Raw genomic sequence first — 17,664 nt, 5'->3', positions numbered from 1 at the left:
TTTCCTGTGATTGAGTTTTCCTGTTTCCATTAATAAAACAGGAGAGAGAGATACAGAATTTCTCTTTGCCTGTGATGTTCTCGGCATACGTTGGACCAGCAAAAAAAGCAAAAAATAAGTGGTTCAGTGTACTGTGGGAGATGGTGAGAATAAAGAAGGGAGTTTTTAATGCTGGGATTCTCTAACAAAAATCACAAAGGGTGGTTATAGATATTTTTGCACAAATGTGCTTACATATGGGCATAACTGTGTATTTCATATATACACTGTATACTTTGGGAAAGAAATGACTCGGCACCTAGTCAGTGAGGGAGTTACAACTAACATTTTCATCACTGATTCATTTATTTTGAGAAGTTGACAGATCATCTAGTCTAAGAAATGTGATGAAAAAGTGTAAATAAAATGCAGATCAATGCATTTCCAACAACATCTTTCATCAGTTTGCTTTGACTGATCAACAGTTTAAATAACCAAAGATGGTGCACTTCTAATAATAATGCACTTCTGCTGGTAAAGAGAGGGTTTTCAGTATCACAAGGGTTTTAAGTGGAAAAGTAAGTAAAAGCTTCCACCACAACTGAATCCTGTTTGTTAATATTCGAATCAGGCAGCGCAACGAAGTGAATTTAAGAATTTATCAGGCTCTGGCTACATAAAAAATAGTTGTCAGTACGATCAAATGATTGATGATTTTACTTTTAGGGATTTCTTGACAACAAGAAAACTACCCAGCATTAAACTTTCAAAATTATTGAAGAACAGGTTTTTCATAACTTTTCCAGGAAATTAAAAGTAAGGTGCACCTGATGAAAACAGAATTGCATGTGCCCGTAAAGAAAGTCACTTCTCCATGGATCCTGCCAAATCTTTTGTATCTCCCACTGTGCATAACCACTCCTGCTAAATGTTGTACATAAATGAACATGCCATGGGCAGAAGGCTGCTCAAAACAATATGATTACCATAAAAAGGGGGGAAGGGTGGGCGCGTCCATTGACACAGCCAGATGCTGTTGATTTCATGGGTTCCCGAAATGTATTTGGCTTAGAATTGGCATGATAATCAGACAATTAGGGGACTTATTGAAGAGAGCCCCCGGAGGTGAAAATGAAACCACTGGAAAATATATTCTCATCCTGCCACAGAGTCTGACTCACTCAGGTACAACAATTGTCTCACCGATGCTTTGACTGTGTAGGGAAATTTACAGTGCTGTTGAATCATATTAAATCAGAAAAAGGGATTCTGAACCCAGAAGAAAGACCTTAAAATCTCTTAAACAACTTTTTTGAAAGAACTAGTCCATCTGTATTCTTTGTGGGCCTTGATATCAATTTTCACAGTTACTGGAAAAGAACAGCTGAAGCGGGATTTGGGTGTAGCGCTACCTATGCAGATGAGAATCTTCTCAGGATTACACGTGTTGAGTGTGTGGCTGAGTATTTATCCCACGCTGCCTTAATCCAAGTCGATATGGACCAGACCTTGCCTTCTCTTTCACAGCTTGGGCTGGCAGCAGGTATTACCCATTACAACCATTGCACTTAGCCAACATCACCAACAACCATAGTTGAGCTGCGTAATTTGCATGTACAGATATTTGAAACATGGGGATTAGTCAGGATTTCTAAGTGCACCTTAATCCATATATATGAAAATATTTATATTTATAAAAAAATAATTCAGTGATTATCCTTCAAAGTATGACAGTCATAAGTTGCATTAATGTCTCGTTTTCGCGTTTCCCTCTAATGTTGTCATATGCATTGTAAGAAATAGAGAGCAGCAGCCTTTGAAGTCTGTCAGCTCCTAGATCCTGTTAAATATCAAATGCATGTGTTTGTCCTCTCGATAATCCCCACAAAGCTGCTATTCTACTGTAGCACTTTGAATGTTGGACCAACTTTCCTGCTTGAAGTTGTCTTAAGAGACTGTGGTACTTGTTATCAGTATTATTTATGAAAAAGGTTCCAAATTTCTATTTACTTTTTTGTGTTTGTGTTCATTGTTGACAGATATCTCTCATATAACTCTCTTGAATTTCATTTGGTATTGTATGTAGCTGGTTGTCACCCATGTATTTTCTTATTATTTATGACAACTTGGTATGACTACTGCACAGTCACACCAGCCTCCACTGAAACAATGTGTGTATTTGTAAACTAAAATCATACATAATCCACCAAAGTGATTGGTTGGCATAATTACTGACCTAGCACCTACTCAAGAAAAAAACACCTAAGAGTTGTCTTTTTTGTGTTCTTTAGGTTCGAACTGTGTTGCTGCGGACTGGTAAATTATTGTTAAGATTTCTTTTTGAGGCTCAAAAAGTCAAAATTTGGTATTTGTTACTTGTGAGATGGTTTTGGCTCTAGGTAAATTTAAATTTAAATTTCATCAATGGACAGTTCTCCTGAATCTGGGAGCGTTTTGCTGCCTGTACTTACACTTCTTGCCCCATTTAATAAAAAAATATCATATGGCGAAACAGCGTCTATTTATGAGGACCTTTGAGCTGAAGCTATTTGTCACACAGCAGGTGTACAATTGTTTTTAGCATAGCATGACAGAGCTGGTAATGTCAGTCATTACGCTTTTGTTCACTGAGCATCAATGCATCCTCCCCATACCCTGTTTGAGACAGGCCTTGTACCAAACTTTATAGCAACCTAAAATAACCTGGCTATTTTTTTAGTTGTGACATCACACCGAAGGGCATTTCATATCAGCAAGTTCAGATGATGCAATTTCCTTCCATCTTCCAAAAAGTGAGCAGTGAGCCCCGGTTTCACGCTTTAATAAAACTAATTTTAAAATTCACAAAGACAGTTCTCCGTAACATCTTTTTAAAGACTTCAGAGTTGCACATGCAAGTTTAATGCATATTCTTGCACACAGCACACAGGGCTAGCAGGATTTGACTTCAATACACAATAATTTCCCTCTGTATTTTTCATTCAACTGCCTTTTAAACATCACCCCCTGCCTCACATCTGAGTAGCTTGATGTCTGTCCTTATCATATTATATGTATTTCACACTTATTATTCACCTTGCCAAGATGCACGCTAAGCCTTGCAGTATGCCCCAGCCTTATTAAAACATCCAAATCAGACCTTTTTGGTATATTTTTTAATAAAGCCAACTCATCCTTTGACTAACAGGGCTTTTGCTGCGCTGCTCTGACACATGACTCTGACCTCACAGGGCGGTATCAGTCACCAAGCAATGCTCAGCCCTTACAGACATGGACAACCTTTTAATAGTGCTGTAACTCCTCAAGTCTAAACTTGTTTGTATCATCTGCACAATTGGCAAAAATGGCTGGAATACTGAAGTGAGAGTTCTTGTTGGCTTTTTTGTACTTTATCACAGTCAACCAGTTTGAAGTACATGTCCTCATCTGCAAGGATTTACGGGTTGCAATTTAATTGGAGGGAATTAGTGGACATTTAGCTTCTAATATCCATCAAATTAATCTCTGACTCTGTTTCTTTTTTTCCTTTCCTCTCTCTCACAGGAAATCCAGAATGGCTTTTGGGATTAACCTCTGCTCTTGGTAGAACTACCCAGAAGTTCACTTCCGTTTGCACAGCATTTCACTCCCTGGGAAATTCCATAATGTAAATGCATCTTGTTCTTTTATTCTTTTAATAAAACCTTCGGCTTTATGGCCATGAATCTTAGAGGATCTACCAGGACCGCTTTTTCCTTGGTTTGGATTTAGATTCCTCTTTTACCAGGACTACTGCACGGACCTGTAGCGGTGGCTAGAGGTGGCGGCCGCAGCGACGGTGGTGGGAGGAACTTACCATCTTGGAACACGGGGAGAACTTTATAAAAGCTCGCACCACCATGAGGATATCGACCCCCTCCTGTCTTTGTCCCGTTCTGGTCTGCCTCTGCTTCATCCAGAGGTGCTACGGGGCAAGTCACCACATCCCTGCCAAGGTCCCCTCCAAGAACCAGACCAAACTGGCCAATGGGGAGACGGAGGTGCACCACAGGCCTAAGCGTGGCTGGATCTGGAACCAGTTCTTCGTTTTAGAAGAACACATGGGACCAGATGCACAGTATGTAGGAAAGGTAGGATTTTCATTGAACTGACTGCAACTGTAAAAAAAATATATATATATATTGATCCCAGGGAACTTGGCATTTTTCTCTCTCCTCCTTTTATTGAGAAATGTGTTACAGCAGGATCAAGCTGTTCTATTGAGGTAGATTGCCATGTCGGCATTATCTTATAATATTATCTTCTGATATGGAAATTCAGGTCTCATTTATGAAGGTGTTTTTGTGTGTCTGTTTTTGCTTTCCCTGTCATTATGTTGTGTCACCGAATTTCTCTTAAAATAATGTCCAAAAAATGTTTTATTCTCTGTAATTAAGGAGTGCCTCACAACACGCCTGTTACTTTGGGAAGAGTACATAAGTAGATTCTGTTTGAAAGTAGAACTCTCCAGGCTTCTACATCAAGTTATCTTTGAACTGATAGATTTGGCCTCTCTATGGGAAATGACCCTAGATTTGATTTCTTGGTTGGAAAATAAACCACCACAGTAAGGAACTGGACAGTACTGCACCGATGCTATAGTGCCTCATCATAGGAATTTTTTTTGATGTAATTTCAATCTCCTCTAAGAGTGACTGATTTGTCTTGCAGGAGAAAAGATAGTCGCAGGTATTCTTCCTGTTTGTGTATAAAGTACAGTGTGGCCTAGTTGTTGGTGGCGACTTTTCTGTTAGCTCCACAATAAGCCAAAGAGAGCTGTTTAAGTCCTCTGCTTGCAGATTGCCTGCCCTTATCTCCTCAAATGTGTTTCTCCGCTGCAGTGATCATTATTCTAGACACTCTGGCACAGACTAATCCCCTCAGCAGCACTCGGCGAGAAAGAGAATGAGAAAGGCAGAACGCTCCTCTGACTGCACATATGTCTGTATTTCAACAATAGTGCCATTTGAAGGGAAAAAGAAAGAAAGCAGGAATGACATGCTTGGAAAAAGGGTGAGAGGGAAAAACAAAATCAACAACAGCTAATATCACTTTCCACCTTAAATGTCTGTTTATTGAATAACCCTGGGGTTTAAATATCTTTGCAAAGCTGACAAAGCAAGAAAGAAAGGTTATTTATCGGTGAAATATGTTTTTGCTAATATTATTTGATGCGTGAATGAACCATAAAATCCCACAGTGCCAACAAAAACAATCGCAGGCATTGTTTCCTGAGTATAAGACCTTAGCAGAAATATTTGCAGCATATTCAAAGTGTCAGCTTGTCAGTGCACTAACTGCATGGTGATGTAGTTACTTTTACATTAAATTCGTCCACTGCTTTGAAGTTCATGATTGCTTGGTTTGGCTGGCTGGCTGGCTGATGCACTAGTTCTCCTCCTAACTTTGGGTGTTGTTCTGTGTGTATATGTGTGTGTGTGTGTGTGTGTGTGTGTGTGACGGGTACCACTGATGAAAGCAAAATAAACATAAACAGCTAATCCTGGATGATAATAAAGCACTGAGAAGAAACATAAACATTATTAAGGAATCAATTTGACATGCATGTTTAAAGAGATGAGGTCTCCAGATGGTTAGCACAAAAAAACATTTAATTATGTGGGTTGGGACTGGTGTGCAGTGTCCTAATGTGGCCAGGATACAGAATGACCCTTAATTAGACAAAGACAGGAGAGGAGGAGGAGGAGGAGGAGGATTAATGGACTCAGCACGTACTGCGCTGTATTGTTTTGTTTTTTTTTTTCCTTCCTCCCTTTGCTTGATTAAAAACTCTAGACATTAGCAAGCAGCAAATGAGCACTTCCACTACAGGGAATTGCCAACATTTTCTTTGTCGATAATTGGCATCTTCAAAAAATAGGAAGTTCTGAAACAGACATTTCACGATAAGATGTCTGCACTGGTGAAAACTGAAAGGAATTTCTAATTATTGCATGGTCAACATAAAAAGCTGATGTGGGATAAGAAATCTGCAGTGTCAAAAAATATAAAAGCATACCACAATGCAAGACTTGGTCATGACAGTTGGAAATGTTATGTGCACATTTTACCAGTACTCTCACGTAAAGAACAGCATAGTCACTAGAGTGACTTCTGAGAGTAAGTGAAGCGGCCAGTCTGTCAAGAACATTTTAATCCCCCTGAGGTATGCCATAATCCCCAATGACACCTTTTGGGGGGGGGCTGATGCATTTGGGAAATGACAGCTTTGTGCATGAGTGATACGCAAATGCTTGGTAGGGGACAGGGCTTCCAGATACGAGACAGGAGACAACCCTCTCTCCCAATGGGAGGTGTGAGTGTCTTCATGTCAATCAGCTCAGCGTGGTGCTTTGAAGTAGTCAGGCAGGTTACAAACTGTATGGCAGTTTTTAGAAAACTATGCAAATCCCTAAACCCTGAATGAGTTTGAACTGCAGCGAACTGTCTGATGTTACTCAGTTGAAGGAATTGTTGAACAGCTGCAGCTGTTTGATAAAAAGAAATAGATCGATGGTCAGAAATCCTTGGGTTGTATCATCATTCAGCGCTGGGTTGCTGCTAAAATATACAGTTAATAATTGAGATTTGACTGAATGGGTGCTTCAGCCCAGACTAGAAGGAATACCCATTGTCTTATCTTATATGTCTTATATGTTCAAGTAGTAACCTCTGAGAAAGGTGGCTAAATGTTTTATTCATACATCTAAAAATGGATTGTGTTGTGACAGAATCAGGCAACTGCCTTGGTGTATGTACAGTAATAGCTCAAGAGTGGGAAGAAAAAAAAATAAGGCAAGGTTTTTATTGTTCTTGTTGTTTTTTTTATTTTTGTTTTTTACGTAAAATTGCTTTTCAGCCACACTTTGGAAAACAGGAAACTAGTGTGTGCAGAATGGAATGTTGTAGATGTTAAACAGGTCAAGTGTTACATGAAATAACAAGGAAATTTTCACAGCCAGTGTTACACTATTATTCTGTATTGTTAGAAAGAGACGACATGCACGTGAGCAAAATATCTCAATGTTTTTATCTGTAGTGAGCTTACACATACAGTCATTTTTATATATGATAAAATATGCTTATGATTATGTAATTATATTATCTTAAGTAGTGACAATAAGTAATGTTGGAGAAATGGGGACACCTGAACAAACTACCACACAGTTGGTCATTTTGGTGTTTTATCTGGGCTTTTTCAGTGAAAATATCTGTTTCCTGCCCCATCTGTGTGAGTTAGTCACCACAAGTGACAATAAACATAGACATATAATCCATTGTTAATATAAAGGCATTGATTACTGTGGCTTTAAAAATTTAATGATGATCAAAACTGAAAGAAAATGAGCAGTCGATATAACACCAATGTGTACGTGCATGCATGTAAATGTTGTGTGTGCACGTGAGGTGATGAGATATAAACAGATTTTTTTTAATTTTTTTTTTCTTAGGCAGTCTTTATTTGAAAATATCATCATTATCTGGACAGAGAGAAAAGTATATGGTATGCTGAGTCCCTAAGATGATAAAAATTCTCACCCAAGTGAATTACACTTGAACCTCCATTGATTCAAAAACTGCCCAAAAAACACTTGCAGCTTATGGCTGCTGTCTATGCAGGCATGCATAATTTCTAAAGTGCAGTCCCTTGTCCTCTGGCTGAAACATTCAAACATATTAGCACCATTTAGACGCTTGAAAACCGTTTGCCTGCACTCACTGCCAGAGCACAAAGCTGAAACATGTTTTCTAAGACTGATCTGCTGACAGTTTCATATCTGTCTGACTGCAATATCAAATGTTAGCAGCAGTTAGAGGCAGAGCCATTAAATGAGTGTCAGAGTTACTTCCGGGACTCTAATAATCTCATTACTGTACATCAAAAAGTCAACCATCCTGCTGGGAAGACAACGATTCATTATCTTTCTCACTGCTGATGTCACAATAGAGGACAGCTATTAGGGCGGATCTCGGTAATGGGCATGAACTGCACGTCCTCAACACGCCCCTCATCACTGTCTCTTGATGTATGGTCATTTGGCGGGCACTCCATCATCAGAGTTTACTGTGACTGTTACAAATCAATTGAAGAGAAGGGGATGCTCAGAGGATTTGATTGGGAGGGTGCATGGCCAAAATGTGGCGATAATCAGACAATCAAGCGCGCTCATCTAAAAAGTGATTAAGTCCTCTTGAGTGAAGTAAAAGAGACGAGATTAAATCAAAAACGCCCCCACCCCAACCCCCAACACTCACACCCTCTACTAATTGTAAATATGAAGCCAAGGCGCTGATCATCAGACCTTCCTGCTTCCCCCGCACTCCCCATACACACTGTTGATGGAATAAATGCTCCACCCCCCTGACTCCCACCTTCATCAACTCCCATTTCTACACCAGTGAGACCTGTTTTCGACATCAAAACAAAGCAGTTTTAAAAAACCTTTAACCAACATGAACTAAGTGTCACTACTGTTTGTGTAGTGCTGATCTGATTATAAGACTTTTGAAATCGCAGCAAAGAATACAGAATAAACAAAGATGTTGAGCTTGCAGCAAAGCATGTACAGCTATTTGTAACCTTGGTGCATCTCTACAAATTGTGCTGTGCCTTCATGTAGCCCACAGGCCTGTTTAGCTGAGTCATAAACTTGATGTCTCACTGAAAGTTTAGCTCCCAGGAAAATCTGTTATAAATCAGCATTGGATCAATCAGCTGAAATGTAGCCATCATGGTTATAGTTGGACATATTTTATGCTCTTTGCCTGCATGGTATAAAATTTGATCCTGGATTTCATATACTGGTCATATGCAGAGTTTATTGTCATACTTATTCATTTTCTGTCTGCACCAGACAGATATTCTTCTTGTTGGCATTCTCCTTCTTGTTCAGCACATTCCATAATGAGGGGCAAAGCAACATCCTCAAGCAGCGAGCAAACAAGGCTAGCAAGGCACATACATTATGTGGATCTGTAAACCGAATACGACCAAGTCATTTCAAAGGGCATTCACCAATAATGCAATCCGACCAGGTACATACATTATCAGGATCTGTACTGTGAAAAAAAACAAAAAAACAAAGTCAGTGCAGATCAGTAAAGTAGAGGAGAAAAAACAGATGAAGGTCAAGCTGTGTACCAGCTAACAATGTATCAGAGTGGCACTCAATAGAGTGTGTCCTCCCTCAGTACCATGTAATTGTGAAGACTGTGTTACGTGACATACTCCCATTTACAAAAAGTTGATTTTTTCCATGCTCCATTAATGGTTGCCAGCATAAGGAGATTAGGTCATTTTCTTGACTCTACCTAAAGATAGACATGAGTTATGTCTGTTTGAATTGCAGCCACTTCTAAGCATTTTGGCTGATTATCGCCGTACCATGTGGAAAGTCAGCTCTATGTTTGTTCAGCAGAAAAATTGGCAGGAAGAGAATACTTGGCATGGTGATTATGCCTAAACTAAAACTGAAAGCTGTTATCCTGCTTGTTGTTCTATTGGTCCACACATGGAGAGTTTGAATTTTCCTTTGTCTGCTATGGGTGAACGGTTTTATTGGTGTTTATGCTTCTTTAAAGATGTTACATGGTTTTTAACATACACTGCAGCTATTCTAGTTTTGTGCTACTCTGTTCATGGGGATAAAATATTCTGTGGTATACATGGTTGTCCATTTGTTGTTTTATTTTCATTCCCTGCTTCCAGTTTATCATGCATGAGGCTTTGGGGCTTTTCTTTGTCATGGGCTGGATAACACTCACAAGGTGAAAATTTTAGTTTGGGCTCTGAGGAACTGTAATAGGCATTTTTGGCTATTTAAAACATTCTCATTACAGTTTGTTTCAAAAAACAAATAATCTGGATTGTGTAAAATTAAACTGAGAGCAGGGAGACTCACAACAACTAGTGTTATCTAACCAAATGTTCTATAAACCCAGTGAGACCATTTTCTAGACTAAAAGTCCACGATCTTGAAATGAAATGAATCCAGACAAACATAAAAATAGGGTTAACCCAATAAAAAATGTGTCATGTACTGATGTATTAAATAAAAGTTAGGTGCAAGGAAAATGTCAGTGTTATTCTAGTATTAGATCTTTTCATCCAGCCCTATAATCTTTATTTATTCTTATTATGTTTTCAACAGTATTCCATATGGTCTCATGAAGACTTAGAAATAATAAAAATAATAATGGATTGAAATAGTATATGCAATCTGGCTATTAAATCAGTGGTGTGTGTCATTATTATGTCAGTTAAAACTGTTAAAAACATCACAGTAATCAAGATGTTAAGAGAGCTGATTCATATAGCTTTTAATAATAGCAAGATTAGTCAATGAGCAATTTGTTCATCAGAAACCGGCTGAATTTCTTTAGTATTTTGATAATTGAGTTGGTCATAGAGGTGCAATTAAAATACGGATATGTGCTGTTTGCAGGTTTTCCTTTAATTCACCCCTGCAGTTGTCGTTGTGTGCTCTAATGACAGTAGTCTGTCATTAACTCTGACAGAATTTTAAGTTACAGCTCTAGTTTTAGTACATTTGTGACTCGTTAAGTTCATTTTATTATACAGCATTATTAAACGAGTAAATAAATACTATTTAATGCTGCAGAAAGGAGCTTGTAGTGGCAAATATATGTTAGGTTATAGGATTATGGGATTTCTCCCTCAAATCTTCTCTTTTCTTGTAACTGACACCTGGCAAGTGGTATGACAAAAGTAGACTGTTTGGCTGTGAGCAGAAATTAGCTTGGAACACAAACAGTTTAAGGCTACTTTTGACAATGAGCACACAAAGCCCAAACAGTGGAAACGCGTAGCTTGTGTACAAAAGTAAGTGAAGATTTTCTCTCAGGTTGCTCCTCTGGGCATATGATGAAATTATAAGTGAGGTTCTCCATGAGATTGAAGTGTTTTCGCCAGCGACTTCAGAGCCTCAGACTGCGGTGATCTCTTTAAACTCCTCAGAAATGCATTGCCAGCTGCCAGCTGCCAGCCACATTCCAGTCATCTATTCCACCAGTCTTTGATAAAGTCACCCATAGAGACAGAGAGATAAACACAATCCCTTGTTTTGATGCCCCGTGGAGGAAAAGGATTCCTCTAAATCTTTGTGAGGACATAACAAAACAACAAGGTTGCAGAGGTCATAATTTCACCTGTATTTGTGAGGTCTCCCTTGACTTTAATGATCAGTGTGTATGAAATATTTCCTTCCATTTCCTTTCATTATTAATGTATAGACTGGACACTGCTTGCATTATTACACCCTCCACCCCCCCTTCCACATTCCAACATATAGTGCTGACATTTGTTAAGCCTATATCAGGCCTGCTCTGTGATAAAATATAATTCCATTAATTACATTAATGCTGGTGTTCATGAAATTTTCTCTGTGATCAAAATGAATGAAGTATAATTAAAATACACCAGTTCTGAAGCCTAAAAGCAGTAATAGCACCCATGCAGAGAGAATTCAGCTTTGTATTTAAAATACTGACAAAAATGTGCCCAAAGCCCAGTTTTGTACAATCAGCTTTGACTTAGAAAGGAAATATATGAATTATAAAATGTCCCTTGAAAAGCAGTAATTGAGATCACTGGACATTTCAGCTGTTTTTTTTTTCTTTTTCTTTTTTTTTATTTATTCTTGTTTTTTTGTCTTCAGGCTGCAGATGACTGAAATTATTCAAATTAACTTGACTGTTGTAATAGGATGGATCAGTGTTAATGCAGACAACCAGCAATGTTAAGCATATCCACTGTTCATTTTTAACTGTTTAGCTGACCATAGCCACCCAACATACAAAAATATTAAACACATGCAAGGGTGTGTGTTTATTTTCTGAAATGAGGGGTAAATAATAAAGTCAGGTTCTCAAACCCACGTTCAGTCTATAGCAAATTATGATGAAACTGATCATGCACTCTTTAACAATGGCAATCTAAAGTCGAAAACAGAAAGTCTATGTAAATCACTGTATTTAGCTGTAAATTAATAAAGAGATTAATTGAATCTCAGTTAATTAAACTCTCAAGCAAAGCTCTGTGACTGAGTGTTCCATTAATGGAATAATTCCAAAATGAAAAATACATATTTGTCCTCTTACATCTAGTGCGATTTATCCATCGAGATTTTTTTAGTAAGTGTTGCTTAATATTTGAAATACTGGCTCCAGATATGTATGTAGTGGCATCTACTACTAAGAAGTGGCATCTACTTTCATTGAATATAATGAAAGTAGATGCCACTTTACTTGTGGTTCTCAAAGTGCCAAAAAATATATCTGAATTTGTTCAACAGCAACATCCCTTTCCAAAAAATCCAAGTTACTCAAGACAGCCCACAGACCTTTTTTTGAACAGCTTCATGTACTAACTATAAACACATGGATTAGAGGCTTGTGCCAGGGTAGGATGTAAATATTAATGGCATCTTCCTTGTCTGAGGGCATTAGGTAGATGAATAGATGAACACTTCATTATGCATGGTGATGTGGAAGGAAAATAGTTCAAATTCGCACCAAAATAATCTAGATGCATAAATAGCACCACACGTAACATGAAAAAAAAATATGTGTAAGAGTTAAATGGAGCAAGATGGCAGTTGATAAGGTTAAGTTGCATGTAACAGCCTACAATACTCACATTAAACATTGATCCTTATCACTTAACTCCTCTATAATTTAAATATTTAATGATTGGGTATCTTCATGTTGTTTCACTGTCAGCTGTTTCAGCACACTGTGGTACTTCAGTCTGTGATGCTTGTGTAATTGCCCACAACCTGTTGACATTTTTATGACCCATAGATTTTGGAAGACAGTAGTCGCCATATGCATCATTGGTTCACAGATAAATCACGCTTTGCAGAACATGATTTATTGGCTTCTGCAAAGGAAGTCAATGGCTAAATTAGCACACAGACTGGAGGCTTAATTTCATTTATGAGCTGGAGTTCTAGAGTGCTGCTGGACAGAAGTGGAAATATCCCCGTAGTAATTATGGAAGTGGTCTGCTTTTAACTAATAACTCTGGTGCTTTGCATTTAAATGATAAAATTTGTGTGTAGGACTTGATAATCATCTATTTCAAAATGTCACAATGTTAAATATTCAAAGAGTTCATAAATGGACCAAAAGGTGTCAACAAAGTAATTGGTCCCATCCACACTGCCAGGGATGTGTAAACATGTTCTTCTTTCTTGCTTTGAAGGTTGTGTTTCATATTAGTACAATTTAGCAACTGATTAACTACCTCATTCATCTGGATCTTTGACTTCTTATCTAATTGCAGGCTTGATATTTACCACAGAAAGGACAGTCAGCTCTCATCAAGAGTCAGGCCCACAATCAGTGGCAGCTTTCTAATTTGCAATTTGTTCGTCCAGGTTTTGATTAGATGTGGTCTCATGACCTCCCTTATTCAAGTTGTTAAATAAATAATGTGTCTGTGAATGGTTGTGCGTTTTGTGCAAGTGGCACTGAAGTATCTTACTTTTTCTGTTTGTCGTGGGACTTGCACTGCATATTTATCCTAATGAACTGTATAAGTTTGCAGGCTGTCCAGTCAAGTCGTATCTCCCAGCAGAGGTGTCTGATTGAGGTCCAGCGGAGGACTATCAAAGCTGAAATAGTACTTAATTATGTAACAAACACACAAGAAAAGGATATGTCACGCAGTTTGGTCAGTAATCAGGGGGTTTGCTCCAGTGCTCTAAATAAAATGGACAGTGTGATGATTGATTGTTTCTAAGTTGGGTTACTGTGAAAGTAGAATGACTTGCAATCACCTCTAGTCTGTACTCCAAAATGCTGTATCTTTGTCCCAATTCAGGGACTGCACCAGTCAGAACTGTGTTACAACAAAATCACATTGGCTGCCCTCTTATTTTTGCAAGGATAGATTGTATACTAGTTGGGCTGGGCAAAAAAAATAAATAAAAACATTGTAAACTGTGCTATGTCACAAAATTAATTAAGTAACTGTCACTGTTGAGCTAAAGTTTCCCTTAACTCTAAAATTTACAAGTAATAGTTTTAGGATACTTAAATGACTAAGGGATGTCATTACCAAGATTTATATAAGATACAAACAGAGAACCTGTTAGAGTAAATTCTACATCAAAATTTGTCAGTTTTATTTGTCTAAACCCTGAAATGTTTTCTGCTTGGAAGCTTATGTGGTGGGTCAGTTATTATTTATCAGTTCAAATTCCTCATTTTCAAAGGTATTATTAAAAACCCATTAAAAAGCATCAACGTGTGAAGCATATAGTAATTGTTTGTTGCTGCTTTGAGAGCCTGGCTATGCATTCATCTAACTGCTGGTGCTGTTGCTGTGTGTGTGTATATATGTATACACACACACACACACACACACACACACACACACACACACACACAGTACACAGCATAAATTACTTATTTAAGTATGTTCCACAAAGACTTGCATAGATCTTGTGTCAGATGAAACTGAGGTGTGTTTTGGATTTTAAAAGCAGTCTCCACAGCTCACTGGTGTGCATCTACAGTGAAATACAAAAATACCACCAGCACCATTAGTACATAAAGCACTGTCAATGCACAGTGTAAGTGGATTGTTCCGTTATGTTAAGCTGTGATATTTCCCTGTGGAAAACTGCTAAAAAAGACTGTTTCTTACTATGTTTTATTCATGGGTGAACATGAAATTGTTAAATGATGATGTTCCTGTGACACCATGGTTTGGCAATTTAGTGATATGTAAAACATATTTATAAAGTCTAAAACTGCAACCCAGCTGAGCAATTGGCATGAAAAGTCTTAATCCTCTTGGTGTCAATTATGGCTGAACAAGTGGCTCATATTTCTCTTATGCTCCTCTCTCCTGGTGAGAAAGAAAGAGGCAGCACTGTTCCATCTTGTAAAGATTTCTCCTCCAAAACTTTAATCTCTGAAGATGCATTTATTCAGCAATGCTTGAACACAGTCAAGCCTGAGAGAAGAATATTGAATAATGTAATGTCTGGGTTTGATGTTGGGAGTTTTCTGAAGCTAGAACATGGGCTGGGAATCACTATGCAGTGCAGTAGTGGTGCAAAGGTTTTTGCTATATAAAGCACTGATGTTTTTAAATGTTGCAATTTATTCTTATAAAGTTCCCACCCATGCGTTCATGTGGACTAGGCCTGTAGTTTTTCATAATATTGTCTGCATTTCGTTGATCAATCCACTGATTGTTTTCACAATAAGTAATTTTAAAAATGTCAAAAATCCAACATACTTTCCCAGATCCCAATATAAAAAAAATATCTGCAGCTGTTCTTGTTTTTGTCAGTCCAGAATCTAAAGATATCCAGTGATGTAAAACTGAAAAATTTAGAAAAGCTGAAACTAGATAATGTTTGTAGTCTCTTTTTAGGCTTTTCTCCTGCAGCCAGTCCACAGCTATACTCTGTAATCATTGTGAATTTTACAACCATGAACCATATTTTACTCAAAAAGCAAGTAATTGTTTTATATACTCTGTTCACTGTATTTTACACACTGTCTGCTTTTCTTTGCAGCTTCACTCAAACTCAGATAAAGGTGATGGATCCGTCAGGTACATACTGGACGGGGAAGGAGCTGGGACTATATTTATCATCGATGAAGTGACAGGAGATATTCATGCCACTAAGAGCTTGGACCGGGAAAAGAAAACACATTATGTCCTGCATGCACAAGCCTTGGACCGCAACACAGAGGAAGCCCTGGAACCAAAGTCGGAATTCATCATCAAAGTACAAGACATCAATGACAATGCACCCAAATTTCCAGATGGACCCTTTGTAGCTACGGTGCCTGAGATGTCTGAAGTGGGTGAGTAGTGCTTTCAAGTAAACGAACATCAATTGATTGCTCTAAACTGTTAGCAGCAGTACGCCTTTATTTAAATGGGCTGAAAGATGAGGAAATTGTCTGAACCTGAATGTTATTTTTCTTGCTTTTTAGATGTTGTCCATGTTCATAATCTCTTTCTGTCTCTACAGTAAAGACAAAAGTATGGTGGTAAAACCTTTGATTTTTGCAAGTTGTGTTTGTCTCAAAGAGACTCATGACCAAGCACTACTCTGAGATGGTTTAAAAGAAGGTATTAGCAGGAAAAACCTTCATCAAACATGTTATTACCCTGTGCAGCACTCTGGTTTGTCCTCTATGTGATAATGTTCTCTAGAATGTTTGATCTTCTGTAAGCCAGCCGAGTCCTCTTTTTCATCTTTGTTTTCTGGTTGCTGTGATGGTTTCCCGGGTGGGCAGGTCTTTATAAAGCACTCAATAATGCCTCCACAGCAATCCCTGCCATCGAGACTGTGGAGTCCTCAACATCATAGAGGAAAGAAAAGCCTCTATCCACCTCCTCTGAAAGAGCTGCTCCTCGTATGCCCAGCATCATGTTGTGGCAAACATCTATTTTTTATTTCTTTATTGTACCGTTCTGTTTTTAGCTTGGGTGAACAAAAGCCACCCTTTTCTCAGTCCAGTGGATTCTGCCTCACAGCACAATAGCTCAAAAGTATAGTCCTCAAATATTTCACAGCACTCCTTCAAAACTTGTGTAGGTTGGCCAAACCGCTGTCAAAGAGATATTTTGCCTCAAATATACTATAAGATAGTGAATTTGTGATGCTGACAGTTTGTTGAAAACATTCATTGATATATGTCTGTCTAAAATAATCCCTGCAGTTGCTGAAAAGAAGTAGAAATTAAAAAAATTGAACAGCTTCGTGAGTTTTTTTCGGTGAGAAGATGGAAATGTGCAAAACCCGATTAAATATGCAAACCCCAATAGACCTGTAGGCGCCCTCTTTATAAACAGTCAATATCTCTCTGACTGGATTCATGAATATTCATGGACAGACGTGCCTGACACACATACAACTTTGCAAGTCAGTATATTTGTTTCTAAGTCGGATGTGTCAAGTACATGTCTTAATTTCTCCAGAGTGCTAGACTGTATGTTCTAATGCTTTGCATGTGGAATAAAGACTGATTGGTGGGTTTAGTTAGATAAGTTAGATAAACACGATATTGCAACCTTAAGATGATAAATTGTGTGTACAAAATGCTTCATGAAATGATTTTGATTGTTAGATAAACAAGTTATTGTAATCTTTACCTCTTTATCTTTATCTGAATGAGTGCACGAAAGGGTAATGATATATGCTTGAAGCACTAATCTGCATATTGGAATCCTTCATTTAGACTAGTTATTTTAAAGTTTAAATGTTCACTTCAAATTTCATCATCAGTTGTACAAAAAATAATCAATCACCACTGATGACCCGAGCAAGGAAATCAAGCACAGCGAGGAGGAAATAATTAGCGTTTTCTCCCACCTCCTCTTTTACTGATGTCTGTTAAAGTAACTCCTCTTTAGTTTGGCATCTGCGGTGCCAAATCGGCTGTAACAATCAACTGTCCTCACACTCCAGAGAACTAATCCTCCAGCGTTTGTCAATACTAGTGCTCCCATGTGCAGGAAAGGGCCGTCTAGGAGTTTGGAAGCTAATTGGTTGTGATGTTCTTTTTTCCTGTCTAAATTGATTAGCGGGACATGTGCCAGGTATTCCAGCATCACTGTTTCATAACTCCCATTCAATGGTACAATCATATTTTTTAGAGTGCTAGATGAAA

General features: G+C 38.1%; 1 protein-coding gene across 2 annotated transcripts in view; it reads left to right on the top strand.

Moving 5' to 3' along the window:
* The window catches only part of LOC124049764 (cadherin-18), a 76,462-nt gene that overhangs the window by 15,040 nt on the left and 43,758 nt on the right, over window positions 1-17,664 (top strand). The window contains exons 2-4 of one of the 2 annotated variants that reach the window (XM_046371786.1): window positions 3,523-3,625; window positions 3,746-4,088; window positions 15,555-15,849. In XM_046371786.1, coding sequence (XP_046227742.1) covers window positions 3,858-4,088; window positions 15,555-15,849 — 526 coding nt within the window. In that variant the 5' untranslated portion in view covers window positions 3,523-3,625; window positions 3,746-3,857. The remainder of the gene's footprint in view (window positions 1-3,522; window positions 3,626-3,745; window positions 4,089-15,554; window positions 15,850-17,664) is intronic. The other variant, XM_046371787.1, reaches the window with a different exon arrangement.

This window comes from Scatophagus argus, chromosome 18, assembly GCF_020382885.2.
Source record: "Scatophagus argus isolate fScaArg1 chromosome 18, fScaArg1.pri, whole genome shotgun sequence".
In the NCBI taxonomy this organism is placed as follows: domain Eukaryota; kingdom Metazoa; phylum Chordata; class Actinopteri; family Scatophagidae; genus Scatophagus; species Scatophagus argus.
The sequence above is the reverse complement of the archived record's forward strand: the minus strand, read 5'-3'. Positions and strand labels throughout refer to the sequence as shown.